The 25,447-nt window shown below is 44.9% G+C and overlaps 1 protein-coding gene across 4 annotated transcripts in view; it reads left to right on the top strand.

Annotated features, from left to right (window-relative positions):
* The window catches only part of NAP1L4 (nucleosome assembly protein 1 like 4), a 28,586-nt gene extending 19,666 nt beyond the window's left edge, over positions 1-8,920 (top strand). Inside the window, exons 15-17 of one of the 4 annotated variants that reach the window (XR_015258605.1) lie at positions 692-769; positions 1,929-1,966; positions 7,647-8,920. Coding sequence is in view for 2 of the 4 variants with exons in the window: in XM_086747996.1 (XP_086604122.1) it covers positions 713-769; positions 7,647-7,685 (96 nt within the window). In the remaining 2 variants the exon portion in view is untranslated. The remainder of the gene's footprint in view (positions 1-691; positions 770-1,928; positions 1,967-7,646) is intronic. The other 3 variants (XM_086747997.1, XR_015258604.1, XM_086747996.1) reach the window with 3 other exon arrangements.
* Positions 8,921-25,447: the final 16,527 nt, after the last annotated feature.

A 25,447-nucleotide genomic window follows, 5' to 3' on the forward strand; every position in this document is an offset into this window, starting at 1 on the left:
TTAAAGGTACATACCTGGCTGTCATCAAGTTTAGCACAATAGAGTACATCAGAAGTTATTCAGCTGGTGTTCTGATGTGAGCTGGCAGCCTTCAATATGCAGTCTCTTTTCTGTCTTTGCCAGTTGCAGTACGGGCGTCTGGGCTTAGGCTGCTGAGTGACTAAACATTGTACTTTTTTTTTAAGCTGGGTCTTGATAGAAGTGTATGTCTCCAGTGCCAGACATTACTGCTTGAATGTAGACGTGTGTACAATAGGAAGTGGAAAATACTGCAAAATTTTGTGCAGGAATATGTAGCCTATCCACAGTAATCCAAATAAAGAGACTCTTTGGAACAAGATCAAAACAAGGAGCAAAATTACACATATATACTTATTACCAGAACTGTAAAATTCCAAATAATATGTCATTTAGAAGTTAAAATAAATAAATAAATTACTGGGAGACTGCAGCAACTTATGTAGGAAAGTTGCCTTAAGCCATGCTGAATCCTTTATATCTATGTTTTAAAAATATTCTTTTAAGATTTTGCTTTAAGATTTTGAAGATGCTGACTTCTTTTAAGTCAGCCCAAGTAGTTTTAATGTTGACATCTGAAACACTCTGGAACACAGTGGTAATATAATTTTGTTATTTTGTTTTTTCTCCATTACAAAAAGTTGCACTTTTAACCTGTTTTAATTTCTGTTAGTTTATCTCTATTTTGTCATAGGAGTTGGAAGGGGAAGAGGAGGGAGAAGAGGAGGAAGATGCAGAGAGTGATCCTAAGGTAATGATTTTTGTCTGCTTAGTCATAACACAGACCGTAATCATGAGCAATGTAACTAAGGTTATAGAAGTTTGTGAAAAGATTAATAAATTATTAAAAAAAAAAAAACCAGAAACCACCATAGCTTCTGACTGCAACATTTTCATCTTCTTCAGCGCTCAAATTGCTCTTAAAACAAAAGCTAATGTTTCTATGAATTGAGAAAATATAAGTTTTTGTGTTCCAACCTGCACAAAGAGAAAGACGATAATCTCTGAACTGTGTGCCTTTACTCCTTAATGATATCTCTGTATAATATTTTTATATCTGTAGTCTTATTTCAAATATTCTGTGGCTGGACTTCAACTTAGCGTTAGTTTGACAAGTCTCAACTAGCTTGTTTATTTTCTTTTTCTTAGAATTGTTCTTTTTGGTTTTCCTGATGGCTGCAGGTTAGACTCCACATGTCTACTCAGCTAGAAATCAAAAAAAGTTAGTCCTCAACTTTGAATGTTAAAGTCCACGAGACCCGGTTTAAAAATCGGCCTTAAGCGTTAGTGCTTCTTCTGATAGGTATTTTTCAGTCCTTCTGTCGTGGTAAAGTTAGTGCTTACATTCAGTGAAGCTGGGACAGTGATGACAGACTTCTGTTCATTTAGTTCTTAAAAGATCAACTTTTATTTTTTTATAAAGACACAGATGAAGAAGTAAAAGACATGCAAAATTGCTTGATCTTTGGATGAAAGTCTTAACAGCAGCTTAACATGTCACTTTTCTAATGTAGAGTTTTGTGTACATCATTGTATCACTAGTAAATGCTCTTTGACTCTATCAAGATTGAGCTTGTTTTTCTTTAATGAGAAATACTGTATACTAAAGAAAGTTTATCTTGCGGAAAGATTGATCAAACAGGTTGATCCTGCAGAACAGTCAGAATACTCATTGCTGTCACTCAGAGTGCAGTGGTGTACCTGTAACGGGAAAAAGCGGGGACAGTTGAGCAAATGTTACTTCTGAGTTGAAGTATATTTGTGCCAAGTCTCAAATATCCTTTTGAAGGATTTGGTATTGTGTAGAAAAAAGCTTAAGGTATCTTGGAAGGTTATAGTTGTTGCCTCCTGTATTTTGTACATTTCACTTTTCATGCTGACAGTTCCTTTCAATTTTTTTTCCCATTTAGGTGTAATTTAAGTCTGTTTATCATTCATACATTTCTAGGTAAGGTGGAATTCCGTTCATACCTAACTTCCAAGAGTCCCATTTGTAGCCATGTGATGTGGTTTGTTTTCTAGGGTTTTCTGGTTTGCTTTTTGTTCTTTCCTTGTATGGGGAAAAGAAATGGGGGAGTGATGACTTCAGAGTTCAGGTTTTATTAGTAAAAAACATAAGGAAGTGTGTATAGAGCTGAATGCCTTAAATCATATAATTAAATCAGATTTTTTGGAATTACCTCTCTGCCTTCCTGCCACAACTTCTGCTTTGTCTTTGTAGCAGTCAAACTGTGTTTTATGTACTCATGATAAAAGATACTGAGACTTGACAGAGTTGGTTTTTGGGGTTTTTTTTTGGTGGGTTTTTTTTTTCCCTTGTTTCTGGTTTGATGTTTTGTCTCTCTACTGTTTCTAGTGTACTTGCAAACTATTTCTTAAATATCTCCTCTGGTCTTCTTGACAACTCTGAGTCTGGAGCTTACTTAATATGTCTCTTCCACCAGTATTCTTATTTATGCTGCCTGAAAAAGGCAGTCAGTCACTCTTAGAGGCCTTTTCTTGAGCTGTCATGGTTCTGAACAGCTCTCCTGCTCATCTGTCTCTTTACTGAAAAGAAGGAAAAAAAAATCCTTCTATTGTATACTGTCATCTTTCACCTTTCATCCCATGCCTCATAGAGAACAACGCCTGCAACAGGCTCCATACTTTTTCCCCTGTATTTTAGGCTTACATGTTTGGTGGGGTTTTTTTCCTTCTCCTTTTCTTCCTTCCTTTGGTTACTTAGGAGAAGCTGTAGTCTTTCCAGCTAATTCCCTCTCTGCATAGATAGCGCTCCCCTTTGCCTTTGTTAAACTCAGAATTGAGCTGTGTGGGTTGTGGGTGTTTTTTGTGGTTTTGTTTTTTTGGTTTTTTGTTGGTTTTTTTTTTTTTTTTCCAGTCTGTCTTGCCTTGACTACTTGCTCTGTTTATTCACCTGCAATAGTGGAACACCCGTTTGTCACAACAGCTTGTGTGTCATCCTGCTGCAAGCACTTAAACTGCTGCCTTCCCTTCTTAGAATTAAATATTGTCAGCCCCTGGCTTCAGTTTTTCAAATCAACTTGGTGTTCTGTTTTTTGTCTTTTAGGACTCGTACTCCGGTTCCTCTTCTCTAGTCCATTGCATTTTCTAGTCTTCTTTTTCCCTGTCCCTTGGCCCGCTTTGCCTTTCAGTTCTCTTGCTTTTCATGTATCTAGAACAGTTTTCATTTTCACCTACACAAAAAGTAGTTGTTCTTTAGTCTGTCTTCCTTTCAAATCCAATTTCTCTTTTTCAGTCATTTCCATATTACTTCCTTCTTTGTTGTTGCAGCACATTTGGTACATAAATGTCAACACTTTCTGCTTTGTTAACTTTTCCTCCTTCCTTCCTCTCACTCCTGTCAGTTTTAAGTACATTAGAGTTGTGCAGTTAGAACTGGGTCATTATCATCTCTTACACAAAGCACTTATGCTCTATGTAAGTCATGGCTTTGGAAGTAGCTTCAGAAGTTGCTGCAAAAACAGATAATGTAGCTTGTTTTGTCTAGTGTATTTTTCTATATGCTTGCATGCCCTGCTCCTTTAGCTGCCTTTGTTTCACATTACTAAGCTTAAAATGTTTCACATTGCTAAGCTTAAAATAGAGAAGTATCTGACAAGTGATACAGAATGCTGTTCTGAATTACAAACTAAGAAGCTGCTGTGAGGAGAGACTGTGCGTTGCTTCAGGGTGCTTAGTCTGTCTTTTAAGTAACAGTAGCAGAAGGGCCTGTTAGCAGCAAATTCATTTTCAGAACCTTTGAAGCACTCTGTCCAGTTGTGGAGGAGGTGGTTCAGACCAGTTGCTTGCCTAGCTCCAATTAGCTCAGAGTTTACTTCCCATATATATATATATCTTATATCCTTGCTTTTTCTCATTTGGTAACTTAGATCAGAAAATTAACAAAGGTAAAGTTTAGCATAAGGACCCCTAACAGGACTACTTTCATATTGAAAGGCTTTTTTCCTTCTCTAGTGTAAAGGGTATCAGCTTTAGTGCCTGCTGCCTGCATTGATCCCACTGTTGGCAGCAAAGTCTAGGAGTCAGATAAGATCTTCATGGGCTGCCTGTGCCTGCACAGCTAATTTAGCAGATGGGAAGCTTCCAAAAAATAGATTTCTAGAAGTAAGGAAGTAAAGGATTGCTCTTTGAATCATCTAGGAATGTGTCCTGCCTAATCTGTTTAAATATTGAAGATCAGTAGAAATTCAGTGTCTCTTTCAGCAGTAACTTTGTGAAAAATATTTGGTTTGAAGGGATTAAATTGCTAAGATAAATGGCATGGATACTTTGGACTTAGACCCTCTTCCTCTAGGACACCAGATTAATTGGATGGGTAGAAGCAGTGGGCTGTGCATGTAAAAGTCATTAAAGCAGTATTACTTCAGACCTGCTTATCGTCTTCATTTTAGCCCTATGATCCTACAAACTTTAGGTGTAATTCCCTCTTTAAATTTGATGCGTGTCCTCTATGTCCATAAGCCGCTGATGCAGTTTAGCTGATGTAATTGCTGATGTCTGAGCAAGTGGTCTGTATGTAAGCTAGTTAGCTCACATTTCTTAAGTTGTTCTCCTGACTAATCAAATGACAGAAGAAAAATATTCATGTCCCTTATAGCAAGAGTTTTAGGGTTTCTTTAATTCTGAGTAAGTGGTGCAATAAATAAGAAGCAGTGGCAAAAAAAGCTTTATATTTATACTTATTAGCAAAAGAGGGGAAATAGGTGGGAGTCTCACTTATTTACTTGTATATATCCATTGGAGCCGTGTCTCAGACTGGAATCAAAGGCCCAGAGTAGTTTAAACTCTTTGCACAGAACAAATAAATATTTAATACTTTAAAGATGTAAAAATAAAAAATCCTACAACTTTTCCTGTAAACTTAAGTCATTGCTCATGACTACTATAGATAATCACTTAATGACAAGAAGTCTTGTTTGTCTCTGTAGCACTGGTAGTGAACATCAGTACATGTGTTTGCTGCTAAATTTATTTTAAAATAAGATGCAATTCCTCCTTATCTTTGCCAGTTAAAGTCTCTCTGTTTGGTCTTTATTGCCTGGCCAATGTACTTCGCCATTTCAGAGATATCTCGGGGAGTTAATTTAGGGAAATACAGCATGAATGGAAATCTTGCTAGAATGGGGAGATAAATAGTGAAGGGTCTGTCTAAGGCCAATAAACGGTGACCAAATGTCACCCACAGTCTGGGCACTGCAGGAGTAGCTGGCTCAAACTTAATAGCCTTGTCTGAGAGAGTATGGACGTAGTATCTTGATCACACTCGCAGCTTGAAGTCTGGTCACTGATCTTATGGGAGCCATTAGAGGCCAAAGATAAATTTGAACGTGCATGTGCCTGTTGGGACAGCTGTAACTTGAAGAAAAGTGTGGTCATCTACCTGTGCTGTTGTCGTCTCGGGATTAGACTGTGAGATGCTGTATGTGAGGCTGACGGGTAGCTGAAGGCAGTATGGAGCTCACGTGTTGGCTTATTCAGCAGGAGCTGTGCTGTGCCGTTTAAATGGTGGAAGAAAATTAATTAGGTTGGAATCTGGATCTGAGATACTGCCTTGTTACTTATGCCTTGCTTAAACATTTTATATATATATATGGTCAATACAGATATGCACTATTTCTCTCAAAATTCTCCAACAAATGACTCATATCTGAGAACCCCTTAAGCTGTATTTTTTTTTTTATCTGAGAGCAGTAATTGACATTGAAAGGTCCTTAAGAAGGAACTTTATAACCTCTGTGACTCAGTTTTTACAGGATAAAGTTTTATATACAATAACATGATTTAAATGTTTACAGAAATAAAGACAAGTATGAAGAAAAGGTAGTGAAGTTTATTCGAAAACATACCAAGAGTTTTGGTTGATCACTAAAATTTGACTGAAATGGTTGCAGTGGTCAACCCAAGTGTGTCTGATTATAAATATAACAGGTGAATAGGAACAAAGGAGGGAGATGGAAAGATTTTTACTTTCTAAATAATAGGTTTGTTACTTGATTATGGCTCTTATTCAGAATGCATGGGGAGGGGAAGTGATACTGTGCACTGCTCTGTGGCCATGTTCAAATACAAACCAGTTATAAGAAAAATAGAAACTTTTGGAAAGCTTTTTGATAAAAATGTTGATATTTTTTGCATGCCTCTAAATAAAAAGGACTGTCATGCAATGTATTACCGGTGACATCAGATTTTCTTTTTTTTGAGAGAGAGAGAATGCTAGTTTTGTGTTCTGCCTAAACATGTCTCTCTTTTTTCAAGAGGAGATTTATGCTGTATTTAGTCCCAGATCGGTGAAAGTGAATTCACATCGGTATTGTTTGGAACCCCGGGCAGATGAGAGAGAGGGAACAGAGTTGAAGTTAGCCAGATGTGCTGGGGGAGGAAAACCACAAGGAAGTCTGAAAGGTCAGACTAGACTAGGCTAGAAAGGTCAGCATATCTGTGTAGAATAGACTTTAATCCAGACTTCCTGTGGGAGTGATAGTGACTGCTATAACCCTGAAGCATTTTAGGTGAGGAAGAGAAAAACAATCTGAGTTTAGTGGAGATTATCAAGGGCAAAACTTATGATAAGGTATCTTAGTTGCACCTGTTCTTCGCCGCCACAGGCAGAACGTTTAAGTTGTCTTAGCTTGTGGTCACTTGAGCTGGAATGAACTCTTCCACGTTTGCTTCTTTTACAACATCTTGTTTAGGATACTTAAGAAACATTTTATTTTGCCATCAGTGACATGCAAAGTATATTGTTTTGTACCTGCATTTTTCTTTACTAGAATTCAGCAGATTTCTGTGACTGCTACTTTTTAAATAATAATAAACTGTATTAAGAACAGTAAAGGGAGAAGCAAAACAGGAAATATGCTGCATAAATTATCCTGCTTTCTAACAATCCTATTTTACAACAAAGCAGCAAGAAGTGCAGTGTAAAACCTGAAGTTCTTAGTTGTTTGAGTACTTGTTTTCCTTCCCAAATACACTTCCTTTTGCCAAAGGCAAAGTTGTTTTACTACCTAATGAAGTTGTTTTCTATTTTTACATATTCAGATTAGCATGTGGACTTCTTTCCCAGTGTTGAACTGTTGAATAGTTACCTACTGGTGATGCAGAGCCTGGAAGAAATCAGCACATTAATTACATTTTTATCACCTTAGCAGAAAGGGCAAGGCTTGTAAGGAAAAACTCAAACGTGCTGCAGAATAAGCAGCCTGCCTTCCTCCCTCCTCAGAGTTAGCAAGGCAATGGCAGTTTACTGTTAAACTGTTTTTAATAGGAACTGAAAGTCAAATTGAGCCTCTGGTTGGGGGAGTAGAAAGTGGTTTGCTTTCTTGTTTGTTTGAGCCTTGGCCTGCTGGATGCAGAGTAAAGAGCACAGATGTAGATTAAATGTATTATGAGGTACCAAGCAGTTGGCGGGTGGCCTAATAAATATGATGACTGCTGTTCAGACCTCTATGATCTAGCTTCAGTTTACGTGTAGCTTTTTCTTATGTGCTAATGATACCACTGGCTAATTCAAAACTGCACAGCCAATTTCTTTTATTTGTTGAAGTGTTTTCTTCTATGCCATTTTGATTTTTAACTGTTTCTTTTTTCTTTTTGACTTTATACAGAAAGATTCCAGCCAACCTGCTGAATGCAAACAACAGTAATAAGGAAATACCACTTGGAAGTGATATCTGAACAACTTGTAACAAATATTTGGATACCTGGCCTGCAGTTCAGGATATTCCATCGCTGCAGCACAATCTTATTAACAATGCTTAAAATTAATTTGTTTTAAAATGCATGATTTTCACTAACTTTTCTTTATTGCTTAACATGTACAGTGGTAACTTCAATGCATTTGGGAAATATGAGGTTTAAATAAAGCACACTCTACAGCCGTTGGTACACTGTAGCTAAGTATGTCAATAGCCTTTTGCCCTATGCATAGGGGAATAGTCCGGACTACCAAGTGAGGATTATCCATTTTTCTCGTTAAACATTGAAAATTGTGGAATAGCAATGTACTGAGAAGCTAAAGTAAATGGATTACATGTACGGTAGCTGAAACAGATAGAGCAATATGACTTTTTTGCTAGTCCCCTTCCCCCTTTTCTAATGTTTCTTGCAACCTACAAATTGAACTAGTGCTTGAGCAGCTTTAAATGTCATATTTATTATCTCAGTAAAACCAATTGAATTGAAGTAATTTTACTTCATTGAAGGGGGTGTCATATTTGAGACTTAGTTGTTCATCTTACTATTTATTTATTCATGTTTGTAAGTACTTTGACAGAATTAGTGCTTTTTAATAGTTTTTAATATACTTGAAAATCTTCTTCCTCTTTTGCATACAATATGGGTACTTGTAAAACAAATAATTTGGATTGGTTTCAATGTAGTGGTCTAGACAGAAGAAATGAACTTGCATCAAAATGACAGCTCTTCTGGGTGAAGATCAAAATGCAAAGTCCAAACTCTTGCTTTTGATGGAAGTGGGTTGCAGCCAAAGAACCAGAACATTTCCAGTAGTCTTATTGCTTAGTGTCCAGCATGGAAGGACCTTTCACTATGACACGGAAATTTCTCGAAATTCAGTTCAATAAATCTGAAGTTTTGGTGTCTTTCTTGCAACACTGAAATTATTCCATTCCACAATTTGTTTTATTTAAAGCTCTGAAGTCTTCAAAACTACCTTTTGTTGTTGTGTGGCACTTCAGGTACACGTTTCTAGTTTGAACATCCATTGCCAGCCTCTGGCAGCAGTTGAATAGCGGCTGTATCAACACTGTGACCAGGCATGTAGAGTGCTCCAGCCTTACCTTACACATTTGTAACTTAATACAGTGTTTTCAATTTGTACAGAATAGATAGAATATTCTATTAAAGTTGTGAAACATGATTATTGGTGCCTGTCTGGTCCATAACGCTTCCTAAGTTAAATGAGCATCCCTTTAACTTTTGATAGTGAACAGTGAAATGTGTTTAACAAAGGCCATGCCAGCTGTTTGGCCCCACACAGCTCTTGCCTGAACAGCCTGCTAGTTTCTTTCATTGTCAAAAGTCAAAGAAAAGGAGCCCTTGTAAATATTGCATTTTGGAGTTCTTTGATGTAAATCAGAATGAGCTTGCTCAGTTTGCAAGTGAACACTTTACTTTTCCTGTTTCTAGAACAGTAGCTGTCTGAAATGTTTTGTAGGAATGGGAGTCTTTGGAGGGCAGTGCCATTATCAAAAATGTCATGTGGTCTGTGCAGTTCAATCATGGGCTAAATGAGATGTAAATGGTGTATGACTTGTTCAGATAACCCCCCATCAATACCTTGCAGTCAGAAAACGTGTAGTGCTAATGCTCAGGTGATCTAGTGTTAAGGCAGGAGTGAGGGGAGAAGGCAGGAATAGGGATAGGTTCTGGACTTCTATTTAACAAATTTTTGTAATCAGACTATTTGGCGTGCACAGAAAACAGCGTAAAGGCTTTTCTGACAAGGGGAGGAATAATGGATGGAGTTTGCACACGTGCACACTCACTGGTAACAGTGCCAGTGATGTTTGGCACATCAAACAGGTACCTGACCAGCTTTTTTTTTTCCTTTTGTATCAAAATAAGTTGAACGATAGTTCCCTCGTCCTAAAGAAGTACTTTCCACTACGTGGTTAAATAGGAGTGCTGCTACCTGCAGATAAACATCTGCGAATTAGCACACTGAAGTAATTTATGTGCATGAATCCTGAAAGGCTACCTTTAATTTTGAGAAAACGGGAAATTCCAGAACACGTAGAGCAAATGTTCCAGCATTCAGGGAGCGCAAACGAGATGGGTGGGTAGAAGCTGCCTAGTGAGATGTTCATCCTTGGGAAAGTAATGGGAAAGCTGAGCTGGGATTTGTTAAAGAAGAGTTAATGCCAGTCGACACAGACACAGCCTAATAGAAAACAGAACTTGCCAAAATCCAGCCGTGCTCTTGCTGTTACAGATCTAGCTGATAATTTATAGACTTTGACTAGGAGAAAAGGAACTAACAGATGCTTGAACAGCTCAACCCCTTCCTTCAGCAGAAAAGAGTACGGAGAACTGATGGGTTGGTTGCCAGAATGTCATGGCTGGACAAATCCAGGCTGGACGATAAATGCAGGGAGTGTGGGTGTGCAAAAAGGAGATAAGAGTGATTTAACAGTTGGAAAAGAAAATAAAATAAAAATCAATATTGCTGTTTTCTGAAGACCGTGCCTTAAGACAAATAAATTGGGGGCCCCATGGAAAACTCAGATGAGGAGTTCTAAGAATGGCAAGGTGATACCAAAAAAAGTGAGTCTACATGCATACATGGCTGATCGCCGTCACAGCAACTTGATGAAAGAAGCTGAAGTTCAGTCTGTGGGAACACGCTCTTTTGGTGCAGTCTTCTTGTCGGTAGCTTCTCATTTGAAGAAAAAAAACCACACCTCCGTTTCTGCGTCTGAAAGTTGAAGCAACTGGAAGCTCTCCAAGTGAGATTAATTTGGTGTGTTACCTGCTCGGGCTGCAGCGTGATTAATAGCTTCTCAGCACCTCAGTTGTCTAGGAAGAAAGCCTTGCAGGTACTACCCTGCTGCCCTATCTGATACAGAAACGAATGCCAAATATTCTGTTTCCAGCTGAAAATCAAGGATGGGCCACGGTTTCTCAGGAGTCTTTTGCACCATGTTAGGGTACCTTAATGGGAGCTCGGTGTTTGGGATAGCTGAGAGCTGTAGGCTTTCGATCCAGTTTCAGTATGTTCAGTTATCTGGGGTTTGCTATCTAGTCAGAATTTGTGGTAGCTGGAAAAATTAAAATGGTCTCTGCGCATTTCCACTCTCCTTATTAAACAGGCTTTTCCTGTTTTAAAATAAAGGAGACTTGTAATAAATTCATCCTCACTTAAATGCTGCCTTGACGGCAGTTCCGCAAGCAAATGAGGTCTCGCCAAGGAAGCCAGCTCAGCACAGCGCGGTCGGGAGGAGGAAGCCCACGCTGGAGAGGAGCGCGTAAGAAGAGGTCGGACTGGTTACGGCACAAGGAAATCACTCGCTCCCTGCGAGCGCAGTAATTCAGGAGGCAGGTTGAAGCTGCGAGACATGCCCTGGCTGCCTGGCGTTACACGGAGGTAGCACATAACCTTATGAACTTGTGGTTAAAATGTACACCTTCTTTTGAAGTGTCTTAGCTTAAGCCATTTTGGAAGTGATTATAGCTCAGCCAGAAAATGGAAGAAACGTCCGTTGGGCCTATAAGCGCAAGTAGTGGATTATGCAAACTAGGTGGAAGACTTACTTCTCCCGCCGCTGGAGCACGTGTTATGTGCCCCAAAGCTTTGCTATCTCTAAATTTCACCTGGTCCCATGGCTTTTTGTGTCCACCAAGGTGTGGCTTTTGGAAAAAACATTAAAAAGTTTACTTCAGGCTCCTGCAAATGACCTCTTGACAGCCAGTTGCAAATGTCAATGTTTAAAAAAAAAATTTAAAATACAGTGCTGCATTAACGCGTCATTATCCTTTGCCTCTTCCCATGGATAAATATCTGTACTATTTCGCAAATGAAGTCTGGCAGGCATTGATTTTGTGTCAATATAGTATCTGTTCAGGACTCCTCCCCTGAAGCTGAAGTCCTCACAATTTTTACCTCTGTTGCCCATGTTTTTCACTATAATGAGTGTGGAAAGAGCTCTGTTGCTGTGATCTGCGCATGGAAGAACCTTCATCCGCCTTTCCCAAACAGTTTATAGTCATCACACTAATAGCAGGCAGAGCTATATTTTTTCCATATGCTTTTACTGCTGTCCTAAATACCTCCAGCCTCTCACCAGCCAGGGCCAGGAAGCCCAAACAATAAGTGCCCTAAGTCACTCAGGTTTGACAAGCATCCAAAAAGAAAAAAAAATTTACTGAGAGAAAAAAAAAAATCCGAGCCTGTGCGCTGTTAATGAAGCATCGTATGAATGAAGGCTGAGCTGTTTGCCAAGTGCCAGCTTTTGTTTCCAGACCAACTTTCCTCTCTACTTGTTCACCTCACCATTACACAAGTAAAAACCCACGCTCCACCCAGCAGCGCGCTCGCCTCTTGCACAAGCCGCCTTACCCTCCAGTTTTTACCATGGGAAATCCAGACACCTTGTGGGAATGCCAGACCTGGTTAATACAACCCAGCCAGCGCGTGCTCCAGCTGCCAGCGCAGCCCCACACGGCATCCCGGCTTGTGCGAGCCTTCCTGGTAACAGTCCTGCGCTGCAAAAAAAACCCCACCCTTCTCCTAGCAAATTTTCCTTTCCCACAGGAGCCATCATCAGCAAAGCATTGGCTTCTCGCGGACTCACCCCTGTCTTGCTGCTTGCCCTCAGCATCTGCAAGTCAAACATAACCGATACCAGACCCATCCCAGCTTAAGAAAAGGGCTGAAGAGAAGGGAAACGGTACAGAAAGGAATTTACTCATTATGCGACAGGACCCAAAGGGAGGAGGAAAAAAATTTTAAAAAATTTGCCCCTGCTTGGGGCAGAAACCAAAGAGCATAGGATGATGCTAGAACAGAAAGTCTACCACCAAGGCAAATCTCCTTTGCCCTGTGCAAATACTCTTTGTGAGCTGTTAAACTGATCTTTTTGCAAAGCAAACTCACTCCGGCAGTTGCTGAGTCCATGCTCATCCACCTTTCGGGCGTAAAGGAGGAAGGTGCCTCATTGTTTTAGCATTACCACCTACTTGGCCAACAGTGGTAAGGTCACACTTAGGAGAGGTTTGGTGTTGTTTTTTGTTTTGTTTTTTTTTTTAATATTATTTTTTATTTCACCGAATTTTGTAGTCTTTTTTTCTTCCTTTTCACACTTCTAACTTAAGGCACATTTGAAAAACTTTGATTTTGCTGGACAGAAAGAACACAAGAGAAGGAGAGCTTTGGGTACAAAATTAGTATCAGAGCCACAACTAAAGCAAATTCCTAAAGTCAGCAGTGGGATATAACTTACTTGTTAAGGGAATTAACGCACTTGCCGAAAAGGTCACACAGAGCTCCTGCACACAAGTGTATAGTTCAAGGCGTTTTGATGCAGAGAAAAACCAATTAAGATATAACTGCTGCTGACATTCCCCTCAGCCGTTTCATCTCTTACTGCTTCAAAAAAAAAAGCAGGGAAAAACAAATTATGTGCTTTCAATCCGAGATTTATATAGGATGAAATGTTGCTTAGGCTATGAAAAGATCAAAAAGGAGATCTTTGAAGAAAGATTGCCTACAAAGAACTCTGGACTCTTATTATACCAAAAAAAAAAAAAAAAAAAAAGAAGTTAATAAGCACAGTTCAGGTCAAAACGCAGGCAAGTGCAGTGTGTGCAACAAAGCATTGGCAAGAGCTGCTTGCTCAGGTGTTTCCAAGCTGGGCAGCAAGAGGGTAAATGACTGCGCCGGCATCTCAAGCAGCAGCACGGCAGCGTTGCCTGTGTGTGCGACTCTGCTGCTGCAGGCTCGGTCAAGCTTCTGTGGCTGGAATCTCCTGCAGTCGTGTAGGTGACTTGGCTTGCGTGGGGATCTCCTGGCCAAGGAGAAGAGTGGATGAAGCTACCCTCCAGTCTCATTCTCTGTCCCTCATCCCCCTGAGCATCCCTCCTCCAAACTTGGCCCTGTCTGCGGGTGCAGGGCAGGAGGAGGAGGAGGGAGCCCAGCCTCCCTTTCCCACCGCAACACGCGGCAGCCTCTCCCAGCACCTGGCCCAACCAGTACGCGGGGTTTGCTGGGCGTGAGGAACCTGCCAGCGTGCCATTTCACCCAGGGTCCGATTTCAAAGCCAGCCCTGATGAAGACGTTGGGTGAAGGCAAAGCAAACAGACACCGTAATTGCGGTGTGCGCTTTCTCATCTCCGCGGTGAGTTGCAAAATGTGCCGCCTCCTCCCTCATCAGCCAGGCTTTAATTGGCTTTAATGAAGAGGCAATTACATGATTTCAATTTTTAATTAAAGGGGATGGCGGTGTAGGGGAGTGGGAGTTCGGCCCCCTTTGAGTGTGTTGGTGGCACCGCAGGAGATCTCTGGGCAAGGGGTGTAGTGGGGTTTGGGGGAGCTCCTCCATTGCCCCCTCGTGTAGGCAAGGCTTTGAGGGAGGCTCTGGGGTGACTGTCAGGAGCAGATCGAAGCCGGCTGCCTCCCGGCCATGCTGCTGGCGCTTCTGGATCCTGCCCCCGGCACCCCAGGCAAGCTGCAGCTGGCTTTTTTTGGTGTTGGAGCCAATACATCAAAGGGGCAGCGAAGAGCTTAAAAAAAAAACCCAAACCCAAAAATCCCTCCAAAGCCAAACCCAGCCCTCCCCACACACAGCACCAGCCAGAAACACCTCCTGGATAAAATACGGTGTGGTGGTTGGTAGTGAAGGAGCTGCTAGAGTGGGACGGGTGTCTGAGAGCTAAAGCAGAGCCACAATTAGGAATGCCAAAAGTAATTTATTTTATTATGTTATTTATTTTTTTTTTTTTAGTTTGGTTTGGTTTGGTTTTTGTTTTATTATTTTAATTAATGCCAAGCAGTAGGCAGCCATCCTCTGACAGAACCACCCTCCCCATGACACCGCACAGCGAGCAGCAAGGTGGGCCTAACCCACCCAACCCACGTGTGCCCTTTTCCCACAGGCCCCACCTTGTCCGTCTGTCGTAACGCGTGACTAGGAAGGGGAAAACGAAGGCATGTGGTAGAAATCTCCCTTGGGAAACAGTGATAATTGCAGGGGCTGAACTGCTGGCTTAGTCCCGCGATGCCTCTGCATTTTGTTGCACGCTCTGGCAGCCGGGAGGCCGGCGCTTTGGCCTCGACTCAGTCCCGTGCACTGGGATGTCCCTCCTCCTCGTGCTTCAATGAAACGTAATCGCTTTACGACTTCCTCCTCCCAGAGATAAAAAATCATTAAGAAAAAAAGCAGTGGCTTTGCGGCTGCACCACACCCTCGACGTTTCCCCCGCCCCTGGCCAGCGCTGCTGGGCTTGCCCTTGGCTGGCAGGGGCAGGTGGCCCCGGGACCACCGGGCTGCCAGCCGTGGGCAACCTGGCCGGGTGGCCAATGCATCGCTGCCCTGCAGAGCGCTGGGAGCCGGGGCTGCTGCCCGGCTGGAGCCACTTACAGCTCCAGGGAGGAGAAGAAGAAAAAAAAAAAAGGAAAAAAAAAAAAAAAGGGAAAGGAGGCAAGGTCCAAGGTCTTTCAGTGCGGTGATTGATTCACCTGCTCGGCAAATATAGCCGGGGCTGGATAACAGGCTGCTGCGTGGGCAGGCTGAGTCACCCCGCTGCTGCCGACCGAGCGCTCCAGCCCTGTGCCAGATGGGAGAACAAGGTTGCCTTTAACCAAAGAGAAGTGAAACCTGCTTCTGTAAACGCCTGGATGGGAGCCGTATGCAAGAGCTGGGCCAAGTCCAGCAGTCAGCACCCAGCCAGAAGCCTCCTCCCTTGGAAAGCTGGGGCTGAGATCCCACTCCAGGCTCCCCGCCAGCCCCCCACAAACACAAACCTTCTCCCCGCCTTCCTGCCGCCTTTGCCCTGGGGTCCCAGATGCTCTACAGAAGATCATCAGCCTCAACTCCCGTAGCAATCATTGATCACAGCCTGGCTTTGTGGAGGGGAATTTTTTACAGTGACCCACAACCTGTTGATTTCCTAGAGAAATGGAGTCCCACTCCCATGGGGACGGCTGCATCCCCATCTCCATTCCCAGCTTTCTCATGAGGTTAAGACTTTTTTTTCACGCTTCTCCCCTCATAGCTGTCTGATGAGAAATCACTTATGATTCAAGATGACTTCCAGCAACCACTTGTGGGGACTGAAAATAAAACCATGCTCCTGCATTTCAGGCTGTGTGTGAGCGGTGCTGAGCAGCTACCCTTCCCTTGGGGCAGCTCCCTCCTCGTCCTTGTCTTCATCCTCATCCTTATCCTCGTGCTCATCCTCATCCTCATCCATGCACAGCCATCACCTGCGGCTGGCATGCTGTTGTAGGCAAGGGGCTCCCACCTTAGTACCCTGTGTGCACAGTGCTGGTCTCTGCACATATGCAAGGACTGTGTGCACATAAATAAGTAGCTTTTGGGAGAAGGCATGGCTGTTAGAAACCTGGGGTGAAATATAAAACCTTTCCCACCGTGGTAGCAGCTTGGGGCAGTAGCTCATTGGGCACAGCTGTGCCTGGGAGGATGTTTCTTCTCCGTGGCAACACAACATCGCATGCCTCCCGCGTGGCTGCGGCACTCCTGTGCATCCCACCCCGACCTGGGATCCTCCCTTCCCTCTGCTGGAAAACACCCAAAGTCCCCAGTACCACACAGCTGGGTGACACATATGGATATCCCCATTTCCAAACTGGGGGCAGTGTGGGGACAAGTTGCCCTGTGGCATTGGGACAGGCAGAGATGCCTTTCGGGCATTTGGAAAGATGCGATGACTTTGATCACCCAGGAACTCAGTCACCTGGCAATGGCCTGTGGCCTAAATGAGAGGGGATTTTTGTTTTTAATTAATAATTGTGCCAACACAATTACCATTCAGTTCTGAGCAGCGGTAAAGCAAACTGTCCCACCGCTCTGTCATTACAGCCTTGCTTTGTGCCATGGAAGGAGCGGCAGGAGCAGCGAGCGAGGGACTGCAGAGCAATAAGCGGTTGAGTGGCCGTGGCTAAAGGGGATTTCTGGGTGCAGGTGTGGCTGTGCTCCTCCTGCCCCTTCTCAGCACCTAGGAGCTTTCCCATGGAGGAGACAACTGGCCCTTGACGCACAAGTGAAGCAGAAGCAGCCGTGAGTCACCGAAGATAAAGGTCAAGCTCCTTCCCTTGTCAGCTGCAGGAGAGGCTGTGCTGCGGGCTGGGCGTGCTGCAAAGAAATGTGCTCAGAGGGCAGCTGGAGCCAAAAATCCCAGCGCCACAGACACCTCCACCCAGGGGACCAGCTCAGGCAATGCCGGGGTGACTGCCTGGTTCTCCTCTTCCGGCTCCTGTTTCCCAGCAGCACCTGACGATGATGATGGTTTTTGGCGGTGCCGTGAGCCGAGTGGCGCCGGTCGGGCAGTTAAATAAGCCGTGGGTAGTGAAGCACCCGCACGACTCCCTGCGGGGTGCTCGGCTGTTGACACGCATTGGTGGAGTGGCCGCAGATAAGTCCCATCCTGAAGGGAAAGGAATGAGTGATCCTGGCAACAGCCAGGCAAACAATGGGTGCTGCCGCATCCCTCCTCCACAACCGGAGGAGAAGGAAGAAAGCAGATGGACTCAATGAAATTGAACATCTTTCCTCCTGCTTTCACATAGTTTCACATTTCTTGCAAGCAAAGCTAAGGATGAAGAACTGTCTGTGTGAGCCCAGAGAGGCTTTTAGAAAGATGCTGGCAACGAAACCAGGCTGACCGTCTCCGTGTCAGAAACTACAGCCTCGTTGGCCGCTATTTCGGGCAAACGCACAATTTGCTATTTTTGTTCATTGGTTTCTTTTTTACAAAGCATGCACATTCTTGGGTGTGCATCTCCCCTCTGGAGTTGTCCTGCCCTGTGGCCCCGCTGCCACTGCTGCAGCCCCGGATCTCGCAATTCTGGCTAAGAGTTTCCAATTATGGGAAATGTGTCCGGCTCCGTGACTTTGACTCCTGCTCCAGTAAGGCTGGAAGAATGACTTAGTCATCCCGGCCGCCTGCCAAGGCATTTAACTCATTTTGCTCCATTTGGAGGTTATTTCCTGGCTCCAAAGGCTGGCCAGCCAGCAGGACTCGGTACTTCAAGTATCCAATAGTCAATAAATAGACTGAGGAAACAAGGAGTTAAAAGTGTTTTGTCCCTGCTGTAGCAACCTCTGGTTGCAGCATCTGTAGAAGAGCTCCGATAAACCCATTCTGGGGCGGTAAATGCCAATCAGTGCTACTTGTCTTTGCTTGCAGAAGGGACTCCTCTGCTAAAGGACACCACTAATTTGGGATTAATAGCTACGCTTTTATGCCTCTTGGCCCAGCGAGCACCCAGAGATTACACCACAGTAAGGGGTTTTTTGTGTTTTACCCTATTACACAGTGTTAGTGGGGTTTCTGTTTTCAGCTCAATGGAAATAACTCTTTCCTCCGCAGCTGTACCAGGCACCGGGCTGGAGCCCCGCCGAGCCGACGGAGGGCACGTGAAGGGGAAAGTGTGGGTGCCAGGCTCCGAAGAAACCTGGGCGTTACACCTCTGCCCGCTCCGATCCCCCACACGTGCCATGGCTGCTCCCCTCAAAGCTGTGTAAGGACTTTAACCTGGGCACTGGCTGCTCTGGTTCCAGGGAGATTTATTTTTGGCTCGTCCCCAGGGAGCAGAGCCTGGCCAAGGTTACATGCCGAATGCCCCCATTTCCTCCCCTTAACTGCCTCCCTGCTTTATCACAAACTTTCTCACTTCATCTTTTTTTCCACTCATAAAGGCTCGCAGTCACCAGTGCCTCCAGCAGCACCGGCTCAGGCTGCCCCTGGGCCACCAAGCCACCGGACCACCAGGCCACTGAGCCACCAGCCCGGCGCCCATCTCCAAAAGTGCCAGCTTCTGCTCTCTGGTTTCTGCAAAGCCATTTCTCCCTGCCACCAAACAGTACTATCTTTAACAGAGCAGAAAAAGAAAAAAAAAAATAAAATCCTTGGCTTTTTATGACTTAGGATTTCCCTTTCCCACCTCCTGGTTCAGCTGAGCGTCTCAGGGACCCTCAGGAGGAGAATAACAGCAGCGGCGTCGCTCGCGGCCTTCCCCAGCCCGGCCCTGAGCCCAGCCCGAGCTGCAGTGGGACGGCGGGGCTCAGCCCTGGGACTCATGCCCCGAGCTACCTACTGCAAATATTTGCAGAGGTGGGGCTGGGTGTTCGAACATGAGGCAGTCTGAGTAACCGGCAGGAAAAAAGGAAAGTTTGGCTTTTGCGTGTGAGTCTCGTCAGCAAATATTAGCTCAGGCACTGTGAAGCAAGTGGGCTGCCGTTATCCTCTGCCGTATGGCCCGACAGGGAAAGGACAGGTACAAATTGGGTGGCACCTGGAGCCTATACACATAAAATTACATGGCACAGGGCTGTTGAAATCACCCCATTTCATTTTATTTGGTGGTTGGGGTGGGGAAATTAATCAGCAACAGGTTAGATTTGGGAAAGTCAATCAAAACTGGAAAAGTACACATTGCTGATTCCTCTTCTCCTTTTTATCCCAAGGTTTAGGATTTTTTTTAATCTTCCATGGTTTTTGGGCTTAATTGAATCACCTGAAGCTGAAGGATGGAGAGCATTATTTTTTTTTAATCCACCATATCAGGCATCTCTTTCCCTCCAGGCTTCCTGGACACTGCCGGAGAGGTGACCTGGCATCCTTAGCTCCCACTGGCTGCACCAGCAGAGAGCTGGCTGTGGGTGCAAGTTTAGAGGAGCAGCAGGGAAATCAGAGCAGGTAAAGGTCACAGCAGTGGGAACATTAGCAAGGAGGCAGAAAGCCTCAGGAGAGGACAGCCAGTGCCAAAAACCGCTTCCCTTCACACTTGCCACAGTGCAGCATCTCAGCTTCAGAAAGAAAAATTGGCAGCCAAAGGACGGTGTGAAACCCATCAGCGCTACCACCTGTCCTGCCGCTGCTGGCTGCCCAAGAGGGAGAGGATGCTCTTCCCCTCACATCCCCTCCCCTGGCCACTGCTGGGAATGACGCGTTGAAGAGTTTTGTTTGTGATGGCTCTCCAGCTTGCCTGGAGACAGAAGACATCCCAAATCTGGTCAGTACCATGACATCATCATCCCCTCTGACTCCCTCAAGTTTGCTGATGTTGTGGCTAGGCAATCCTGTGATGCCTTTCAGTGTTTACCCTTAAAGTTTACACACTGTTCATTCAGAAAAAAAAAAAGGAGAAAAGCAGAAAGCAGGGCCAGGAGGATGCACCAAGCATGGAACTCGTTCATCCGCCAGCAGGACAGTTGGGTCGGGACGTTGGGAGACGCGGCGTGCCAATGCCAGGCAGTGCGGCCCAGCAATGTGCTTGGACGTGGCGCAGGACGTCCCACTCATATGTGCTTGCCAGCGCCGGACCTGCCGGAGGCTCCACACCTAGATAAAAATGGGAAAAAGGTGGTTAAAAGCCACTTTACTGATCTCTGTTGATTTTGAAAGGGCAGGTTATCTGGAGCAGTGACCTTAAGTTCGGCTCGTGCTGTCAGCATGTTACTACAAAGCCTGGCCCTTCATAATCTCTGGTAAATGTTATTGCCATAGCACGCCAGGGTAATAAAAGGCTGGCTGGTAGCAGGCAGGCAATGTCAGACCAAACGGCACGAGCTGTAATCACTGGAGACTTCACATGCAAAGAGCACGTCAGCGTCAGTCAGGGCTGAAGTCTCACATATTGGTTACTGCTGCTGCAAAATAAAGGTATCCCAAATATTTATCCCAACAGACTTGGCTTGGGAAATTGAATGCTTCGGAGGGGGAATGTCTCATTTTTTTTTTAAATCATGAGCTGTAGCCTAAACCATCACCTGAGCTTGTTAGACATGAAAAAATGTTGATGGCATTCAAAGGGGCCAGTAAATAACTGCATAGTTCAGGGCAGAGCTTGACAAGCCGCTAGTCTTCCCATGCTCTCAGCAGAAGTTTTTCTTCATTGAAGGGGAAGTACTGAGTCACCATGGGTCCCACAGCAGCCGCGCAATGGGGCTCTCTCCTCCCCACTGATGTAAGTCTCAAGGTATTCGTGGATTCCCCTGTGACGCTCAGCAAGGCCCTTCGTGAAGACAATCATGAGAGCAGGCTAAATCCAGGTCTGCCGGCGTTTAGACAGCGGCCCTGGACCAAACCCAACCTGTTGGGTCAACACCCTCCTTGCCCCTGCTAGCATGCAGCCCGGTGCCCCTGAGCAAGGAGCCAAGCCATGCCCAGCCGCGCGTGGGCCTCGCAGCAGCTTTCCACCTGTTGTAATTCCGCCATATGTTCTCGAAATGGGGCCATGAGGCTCCAAGAGACCTGTATAGGGTGGGGGACCAGAGCAGGGAACCGCACAACCAAGAGCTTGGGACACCAGCTCGCACAAGCCTCCTTTTGTCCTTTTTTTTTTTTCGGTAACAAAACTAAACACCTGGATGTCCAGGAGTGGGGAACATACCACACATGCAGTCATGCCCAGGCTGCTGGGGAGACACAGAGCAAAATACCTCCCCTTCCCCAGTTTTTAATCCCAGTATTGAACTTCCTAAGCAGATCTGAGCTGACACATACCCACCCTTATTTGGCTGCCTCCTTCAGCGCGACCAAGGCTTACTGGAAATGACATCTTTTTTCCCCAGCCCCTCACGCCGGCTCCATGACTGTCTGCAGCAGTTTACAGCATGTAATGGTAACACACTGACTCAGTGGGATGAGACATTTCAAACTGCTTAGGGAAAAAAGAGTCTTAGTCAGATAAATATTAGTAAATTGAGCAAGTGAGGCTACGTGATATTGCTGATTAATCCACAGCTTGCGTACGGGATGAAAAAACTTCTCACAGATTGAGCAAAAATGCTTCCGCTGCTGCCCTTGTTTAAATTAACCCAAAAGCTCCAGCCTCACTGCGTTTCATACACCGTAATCATTAAACAAACAGCTTGGCTGGCCTTCGAACCCCTGGCTGAGACCTCTCTCTGTGAGCTGCCCTTAAGTGAGGAGCTTCTTCACCTGAGCTTGGCCATCTTGGAGTGGAGCACCTGAGCTCCCTCTGTGCTCACGGCAAGGCCTGAACACCCCCAAAGTGAGACCGAGACCCAGTGGCACCAGTTCATCCCAGGACATTCATGAAGGAGGAGAATAATAAGAAATTATAACAAAAAACTTCCCAGAGATATTCTGGAATAGTCTAATAAAAAAAAAAAACATTTTAAGGAATATAAAAATGTGAAAAATGGAAAAAAATGTGAAAAGAATGATAAAAACCACTTCTTCTCACAACTGTTCTGCAGTAGCAACCCACACCCTTCGTTTATGGCTATTTAGGGTTTTTTGAATATACGTGTTTCCCAGGAGACCCAGTGGTCACTATACCGAGCCCCAGCTACATGTGCCTGTGGATACAGCTGCGCCCCAACAGAAACTTCGAGGGCAACAATTTACAAGGCAAGAGCATATGTTTCTCTGTCACTAATCAATTTCAGCTGACTTCAGCTAGGATTACAATATAAACCAGCTTTTTTTTTCCCTACAGATGTCATGTTTAAATCAAAGGAAATCATTACAATAAAATAAGTTATATGGCCTTGAGTCCCCTGTTTCCTCTGCTGCTGACACGTCAGCATAACACCAGCAAAATTAGGGGTCCTTCTCTAGGTACAGACCCCTCTGAGAGGAGATGCATGTTCCTGGGATTACAGAGTGACAACAGGAATAAAAACATGACGGCAGCGGGAACGGCTGGCACCTGGAGCGGGAGCTCCTGCATGTCTTGGTAGGGAGACAGGGCATCGGGGCCAGCCGGAGACCTCAGCAGGATAAACACATTGCTAAATCACATGGGAAAGCTAGCAGGTCCCACAGACAGGTGCGTGGGGAGAGCCACAGAGAATATAAGTTGCCCAAACCCCATTTTTGGGGCATTTTTCCTTGGTGTGAGCCCTACCCATCCTTAGCCTTGACCTCAGACTGTGGGCTCCTCCTGGCAGCGCCTGCGTGGCTCCTGTGTTGCGTTTCCATGACTCACGTAGCTAAGGCAACCCAATTTTGCCAGCAGCAGGATACAGGATGCCTCAGACTCCGAAACGATGATCAAATCCCTTCTCCGGAGCAGGCACTGACTTAAGGAACATGTGCCACGGCAGATCCACTGACCCAGCCTGCAAAAGCTGTTGCTGCTAGCCCATCCATTGAGGCTGAGTGTGGCCACCCCATCCTATGCACACACAAAAAAATAAATCCCTATGCACAGCACACACAAATATGCAGGTACAAGCATCACCCCACAGTGACTCGATGCTATTCCTTTCACCTGGGAGAGAGATGAAGCCACACTTCTGTGCCAAATTGACACATGGCCTTTTAAAATGCCCTTCCTAGAACAGAAATTCCTTTGAGGGAAGTGAAGGGTGGTACCAGCATCCCTGGTGAGCATGGGAAGAGGGAGACAACCACGTGGGATGAAGCTCTAGTCAATGAACGTCAGTGCATTTCCCACCACCTCCCTTGGTTAACGCTCCCCACTGTGGTATTTTTCCTCTCCTTTGTAAGAAAAGAGGCAAATTCAGAAAATTTTCAAATTCCTGCAGATTTCTTGTATACGAGGGGTAACAAAGGTCTGGTGCCTGATGACATAATTTTTCTAATGGCAGCCACTGTAGTTGTATTTGGGAGCACACGCCCTGCTGAGGCACAGGCTTGGTGATGTGCTGGCTTGCAAGAAAAAAAAAAAAAATCTCTTCTCTTGCTCTCACTGCTGTTTTTGAGGAATAAACTAAACTAGACTAAACCTGAACTAAAGGCAGGGACAGGTTTCTTCCAGCCACCAGCCCCAGCTTGGATTGAAGTCACCTGAACTGCAATCACCCAGAGCTCCTATGAGCTGAAATTGGGTTGTGGCCCTTAATTATCACAGCCACCCACTACCTACAAGTACTCAAACTGCCCTGTGACACTCGTCCCATGCTTGTCCCACACTTCGGTGCTAGGGTGCGGTGCAGGGCTGTGTCGTATCTCTCACCCTCTCCTCAAGCGCTGAAGATGAAACTAGCACTCTGCTGTAAACTCCCTTACCCTGTCAGCTCCTCACCTGAGTTATTAACCCTGGACTGGACACAAGGAAAAAATTTTTTACAGTGAGGGTGGTGGAACACTGGAACAGGTTGCCCAGAGAAGGTGGTGGATGCCCCATCCCTGGAAACATTCTAGGCCAACCTGATTTGGTTGGAGATGTCCCTGCTTCTTGCAGGGGGGTTGGACTAGGTGATCTTTAATGGTCCCTTCCAACCCAAACTATTCTATGATTCTACAAAAATTAAGGCGATATATATATTTTTTCTTTTTCCAAGCAAAGCTAGAGCTACACACTTGTGACAGTAGTGACCAGCTACCACGGCATGCACTAGGATTAGGGCTGCGCTACTTATTTGTGAGCAATCGTCACTTGCTTTCCAGGTCAGATTTCTCTGAGCAACCTGAAGCTCTCGATTCCTTCCCGAGACGTGTTCCTGTAGGAGACTTCCCATGATGCAACTTTGCTGCCTAACTTGGGTTCAGTTAGAGCAACCTTTGCTTTCCTATCTGTCTCAGGAAGGGTGAATACACTTTAAAACCCACTTTATGGAATTTTTGCATAGTGACAACACCAGAGACTTAAAATTATGGTATTTTAATGCCCTGGACTTTCCTTTTATGTGGTTATCCATTTAACAAGCCCATGCTATGTAAAAAAGTGAAGCCTTCCTACAATGGACATACATTGCAAACTAGGGTCCCAGTTCTGCATGAACCTACCTTTTCCTACACTGTGAGCAACTCTTTCACGTTTTTTTCCTAGTACTTTTTAATTTTTCTAGCAGTTTTCGAATTTGCCAGTGCTAAGAAAATTTGACTGCGGTGACAGCTTAGGCGAGGCTTTGAAATTTTAAAACGATGGATCAATGCACAAGAAGAATCACTCAGATGAAAGCAGAAGCGGAAAGACAGAGCCCAAAGCAGGCTGCTGACCCCGCATCCACAGACGCAAGTTTCATTTAAAAGCGAGTGCATTTTTTTTTACCGGACCTTTTGAAGCAAGGTGTGCACAAACATGTCAAGTCCTTGCAGCCTTTCCACACCGGGAGCCTTCCTCCAGATGTTCGTTGTATGCTCCTGACTTGCTGCCTTGGTTTTTTGCTCTTTTTGAAGTGGTGTCCCATTTCCTGTGCACAAAGACCATTCTCTGATGTATTTTGAAGCCCAATTAAAAATATCATAATGATCTCTGCTTAAGATCCAGCTCTGCTCCTGGCTGGCTCCAGCTCCCTTGTTCTTACAGGGCCTTTTGGGCAGGAACTTTCTGTTTTACAGAGTAGTCCAGCCTTTGTCCAGAAAATGTAGATGTGCAGCCTGATGGCCAGTCAATCAAAAAAAAAACCCTAAATCACACTAAACAGTGAGCTATAGTGTTGGCTTTCAGGGAAAAACTTGCAACTCTTCATGCCAGGACACAGCTACCTGTACGGTCTGTGGCTGCTCCCCCACCCCATGAGCAATGATGGCCAGTGTGGTCTTCCCCGAGCAGTCCCCAGCCCATCCCACCCTGAGAAGTTCAGCCAAACCACTCCCAGCTCATTTGTCAACCCGGAGAGCATCGCACAGAACCCCCCTTTGTTCTGGCCCTCCTCACAGATGTGCACACTGCCGCGAGTTATCAAAGCGCAGCCGTACGCTCCAGCCGATGAGTGATTTGCAGCGGAAACGAGTTTGGCTGCAGCTCTGATTTGTTCCCCGGGAA

This window comes from Chlamydotis macqueenii, chromosome 5, assembly GCF_036417535.1.
Source record: "Chlamydotis macqueenii isolate bChlMac1 chromosome 5, bChlMac1.mat, whole genome shotgun sequence".
Taxonomy (NCBI): Eukaryota; Metazoa; Chordata; class Aves; order Otidiformes; family Otididae; genus Chlamydotis; species Chlamydotis macqueenii.